Raw genomic sequence first — 5,713 nt, 5'->3', positions numbered from 1 at the left:
AATGTGTCTATACTGTTTACTATTTATATGACTTTGGAAAAGTCCCTTAACTTCCCCTCTCCACACACACACAAAAATCTCTAACAATTTTTATGGAGACTTAATGGGAAAGGAAAAGGGTACTTTGGACAGTGGTTAGGATGAAGAAGAGATATTTATGGGATGCTTGTGTATGAATTCATGTTATAGGCTCAGAACTTAGGTAAGAGTTGTCTAGACATAAGACCTTTTACAAAATTCTAGAGCTTTTGGTTCTCATTGATCCCAGTCTATCACATCTCCTTATCTCTCTGTCCAAGCTTTGAGTGTAGAAATTTTGCTCAGTACCTTTGTGAGCCAGAAGAAGCAGAGGTGAACCTCTTAGCAGGAAAAGAGAACAAAGAGCAGAAGAGAGAAAACAAAATTGTTTGGAGAGGGCTCTGAATCAATCTCTGGTCCTTCTTGCCCCTAGGGAAGCAAAGTGTCTCCAAACATGGATCGTTCCATCTTCTCCTGCAACGCCAGCAGCTATGATCGCCCAGCCTTCTTGCTGACAGGCTTCCCAGGCCTGGAGGCTTCTCACCACTGGGTGTCCATTCCCATCAACTTGATTTGTATAATCTCCATCCTGAGCAACAGCACCATTCTCTTCCTAATCCGCACAGACCCCAGTCTTCATGAGCCCATGTTCATTTTTCTGTCCATGTTGGCTGCCTCTGACCTAGGTCTCTGTGCCTCCACCTTCCCCACCATGGTGAAGCTCTTCTGGCTGGGTGCCCGTGAGCTTCCCTTTGACCTATGTGCAGCCCAGATGTTCTTCATCCATGCCTTTACCTACGTGGAGTCAGGTGTGCTCCTGGCTATGGCCTTTGACCGTTTTGTGGCCATCAAAGATCCGTTGCACTATGCTTCAATCCTCACCCACTCAACTATGGCCAAGATAGGGGCTGGGATTTTTGTGAGAGCAGTTATTCTCAACATTCCAGGTCCTGTCCTGCTCAGGAGACTGGCTTTCCCTCCAGTCAGTATCCTCTCTCATTGCTATTGCCTACATTGTGACCTAGTGGGACTAGCCTGTTCTGACACCAAGATCAACAGCTTCTATGGTCTGGTCTCTATTCTTCTTTCCTTGGGTATTGACTCCACCCTGATTGTAGTTTCTTATGTGCTAATCCTTCGCACAGTGCTGGGAATCGCTTCTCCTGAAGAGAGATTCAAGGCACTCAACACCTGTGTCTCACACCTCTGCATTGTGCTTATTTTCTATATGCCCAAATTGGGATTATCCATACTACACCGTGTTGAGAAGCACACATACCCTGCTCTGGCTGTGCTCATGGCTAATCTACATTTCTTGGTCCCACCTTTCATGAACCCCATTATCTATTGCATCAAGTCCAAGAAAATCCGACAAGGTCTCTTGCGACGCTTCTGGCAGAAAAGAATTGAGACCTCCTAAAGAGGATAAAGCCAAAACATATATGGAAGCATATGATCTTAAGCAGTTTCCATTGACTCAAGAGAACCTAGGGAGAGCTTCTTGGAGTAGCTATATGTTGAGAGATATGAATGTATCACTTCTTTTTTAATCAAGGAATAAGAGGCAGAGAAAACAAATCTCATTGTCAAGCCTTCAAAATCAACTTTTTTTTTTTTCACTTTTAAACACCTCAGACTCTTGGAAGGCACTTTAAGGAATAGTGTTGAATCTGAAAATGATTAAATAGTGTACACTAATGGGTGCTCTGAAATATCTTTGCTTGTAGGTCTTTAAAAATTACATACACAATCTCAACTACATACTTCATGTGGTACTGCACTTCATACTTTTCAGTGAATGTTGACAAACATAGTATATCCTTGAAAAATTGTTTCCTATATATGATTTCTAAACATTTAAAAATAAGGATGTCTCCTCCAGTCACATATTTAGGGTAGTCTTGCTTCTTCTCCCAAGATAAAAAATCAGGAAACTTTGATCCTGGAAAGAGAGTAAAGATTAGAACACATAGATCCTAGAAAGAGAGTAAAAGAGCAGGATGATTGAATGAGGAGGTCATGTTGAAGATTTGTTTGGGCCCAAGAACAGTATCTATAAATCTATCAGCATTCCAACTTTTCTGCTGCATTTTGAGATAATTTGTAAGTGAGAGAGTGGATAAGGAGATGGTTGGAATCAGTGAAAAGGGGATTTTGTGCATGTAACTGTAAAGGAGGATGTATTATGCATAGGCTATGGGCCACTCAATCAAGGCTTTGCTACTTGTATGTTCAGGCCTATGTGCTACTACAAAGTTCACAAAGAAAAAATGAGTTCTGTTTCTCACATAGATATTTCTTCTTTCCCTCTTTAACCAAATTTTAAATTACTATAGCCAGGAACTATGCTTTCTAAGAAAATATATAAGCTGTTTATTGAAGCTTTCTCTGTACCATATTATTCTTTTCTACAAAATAAGAATATTATTTCTGTTGGGTATTGAAATGGATGTTACAAAGAATTAATGAAACAGAGGCTTTGAAAGTACAATGTTCTATACTTTGTATTTTTCAAAGTCAAAAATATTATCTATATTACTATCATAACTAGTATCATTATTATTATGACTAATTTATTCCAAAGTAGTAGTATTTATGTACATGAAGACTGGAGGTATGCAGTGTTTGCTCTATTCCCTCACTCCTTTTCCAGTCCTTCCTTCCTACATTATATTTTGTCTTGCCTGATACAAGGTGATTAGACATGAGGAAAAACCTGGTGCCCTCTCCTACTCTTTGATCCCTTCATCTTTCTACCTGGAATGGGAAAAGCAAAGAGAAAAGAATACTAGGGTTGAAGATCATGATATGGAGAAGAGGGTGGCAGAAGCAAAGAAGATAATAGGGTTTTCCCAAATACCCACAGTCATTACCTTGATATATGTAGTTAGATAGATAGAAATATACATATATATATATCACAGAATCAAAAAATTTCCACTGGAAAAAGTCTCACAGGAAAGAGAGCCCAACTCCTACATGAAGAGATTTCTCCTTTATAATCCATGACAAATTTTTTCTTCAGGATCTATTTGAATATCATGATAAAGAGGTCACTATATGCTCAGTAGTAAGTTCTACTACATCTTTTTATGTTTATTCTGTTGTTGGTCAGTTGGTTATCAGGAAAAAAATTTTCACAGGGAAATGAAATTCTCTTTGTCCATTGGTCTTTGTTCTCTTTTATCCTTTCCAAGACTATGCTCATAGGGCACCTAGGCCCCTTTCTATAGCTTCAAGGATCCCTGAAGGCTTTCACTTTTTTTTTTACTAGGCTTCAATATAGCATATTACAAAAGGGATGAATTATGCCTAAGACCATCACCAGCAAAGGGTATACAATCTAAAGCAAACAATATATCTTGCTCTTCTTCTGTTCAAAACCTATCCCTCCTCCTAACTTCTTATTTTTGTTGATCTGTTCTTTCCTACTTCCCCTAGGTTTAAATTTTCTTAGTCATTTTAGACTCAACCAGACTTGTCAACTAAGTGAGAAAAAAGTCAATGGCAATATTTCTTTCCTACTTTTTCTAATATCTCTCTATTCAAAATAACCTAGATGAGAAACAAAGAAGGCTTGAGCTCAAGGAAAAGGCTTCTAATTGGCCTTCCTATAATTGGTCCCTTTCCTATTATTCCTCATGTAATTTCCAAAGAAATCTTCCTAACTCTGGCTCCCTATTATGATATGATACAAGCTCCTTAATTAGCCTGACATTTGAAGGACTTTCCATAATTTGCCTTTAGGTTCCCTTTCCAGTCTTCTTGCTCTCTTTTCCCTTCATGCATCCTATATTCTAGCCAACTTGGACTACTAATTGTTCCTTAATCTTATTGAGTCTTCATTTGCTATTAATCATTTCCAGAGACCATAAGCATTAATGCATATATCGTTTGTAAACATTCAGTGAAAATCAATTAATTGTATAATGAATGTATATTCTATATCTAGAGGTATAATATATATGTATAATACTAGCTCTAGAGGTAGAAGAGACCCACAAAGACCATCTAATATAATCATCTCATTTTACACAGAAGCAAGTGACAATACAGGTAATAAGTGTTATACAGGTAATAAGCATCAGAGATGGGATTTTAACCCCGTTTCTCTGACTCCTGGAGGATTCTATCTAATATACTCTAATGGTATCTTCCCTCAGGGCTCAGAGCAGGGTCCCCTTCCTCCATAAAACTTTCTGGGATTATTCTTTCCAGTTAAAATTGGCTTCTATCTCAAATTTTCCTGAATCCAAATCTTATTAAATTTGAGTTCTCTCTGCAGATCCTTCAATCCAGCAACACTGTCTTTCTTGCTGTTTCCCAGATACAAAACTCCATCTCCCAATTCTATTGTGAATTTCCTTGCCTGGAATGCTCTCCTTTTTCATCTCCTGGTTTTATTGGCTTCCCTCAAAAATCAACTCAATCCCACCTATGAAAGAATCCTTTCCTAATTCTCCCATTAATGCCTCCTATTTGCACAATATAAATCCTATATATTCATAATTATTTCCCTACTGTTTTCTCTGTTAGAATGTCAGCAGCTTGAGAACTTACATTGTTTTTTGCTTTTCTTTGCTTCCTCAAGTTTTAGTATGATTTGGGATATATAGCAGATGTTTAATAAATGCTTACTGATGATACAGGTTAACTACATATACTATAATAAAAGACAGAATGTGAAAAGGACAAGAAAGATAATTACACAAATTTCTTTAAGTCCCTGGCTTTTAGAAGCTTCTGCCCTTAAAGTGGGATATGGTAGTTTTGTTGCTTAGCTCTATATTCTCACTACTCAGTACATCATAGCCAAATGTCAATTCTCCTTCAATGGATGTGTCACCTCAGCAATACAAATACACCCATCACTAGTCTGTATTGAAACCTTTCATATCTTCTTGTCTCATGGGATTTTTGTGTCTCTAAATTCTCAATATTAGTTCATGCAATGCTTTTCTGTTCCTCATTTGCCTCTCAGCACTTTATGAAAAATTATCTACAATTCTATGGGACTATATACATGTTATCTCTCACTCTTGTAAAATGATCAGCCCACATGCATTTCTTGACAAGAATACAACTGTTAATAGCTTGCATAGATTGGGGCTTTGATTAATTAGTCCATCAATCAAATAGTAAATGTCTTCAAGATATGTGCTGGATATTGAAAATAAAAAGTCCAAAATGAAACACTCCTTCCCTTCATGGAGCTTGCTGTGTTTTAGGGAAGAGGACATGTATACATAAAACTATATACAAAATACATTCAAATAAAAAGATAATTAGAAGTGTACTAAAACTTTGAGGTAGAGAGGAACAGGAATCAAGAAAAGCTAGTTTTGAAGAAAACTAGGGATTCTTAGTAATAAACATTTGTTTAACTGAGTGTAGTAAAATTAAATTAAATTAGAGAAAAGAAAATGTCCAACTGTACAGTTCCCTGCTTCCTAAATCCTCCCTCAAAAGATTTGACAAAGTTGAGAAGAGAAAATAGAAAGGAAGTAAATACCCAATTCCTTTATACCCAAAAGCAAAAATCCCTGTTCTAGTTAGTGAATTTATAATTACCTAACTTTGCAAAGCAATTTAAATTGTCTTATGAAATAGATAATTTGATTAACAAATGTTCTTACACATAGTAAATACTCTGTTTTTCAATACCATGTCTTTGCACTGAATGTTACTAGGGATG

At 36.9% G+C, this 5,713-nt stretch overlaps 1 protein-coding gene across 1 annotated transcript; it reads left to right on the top strand.

Moving 5' to 3' along the window:
• The first annotated feature begins 472 nt into the window (after nucleotides 1-472).
• LOC100918369 (olfactory receptor 51G2-like) lies at nucleotides 473-1,438 on the top strand. Its single transcript, XM_003764739.1, has one exon. The coding sequence runs from the start codon at nucleotides 473-475 to the stop codon at nucleotides 1,436-1,438; it is 966 nt and encodes a 321-aa protein (XP_003764787.1).
• Nucleotides 1,439-5,713: the final 4,275 nt, after the last annotated feature.

The sequence above is a fragment of the Sarcophilus harrisii genome, chromosome 3 (assembly GCF_902635505.1).
Source record: "Sarcophilus harrisii chromosome 3, mSarHar1.11, whole genome shotgun sequence".
In the NCBI taxonomy this organism is placed as follows: domain Eukaryota; kingdom Metazoa; phylum Chordata; class Mammalia; order Dasyuromorphia; family Dasyuridae; genus Sarcophilus; species Sarcophilus harrisii.
This window is presented reverse-complemented; position numbering and strand designations above follow the sequence as displayed.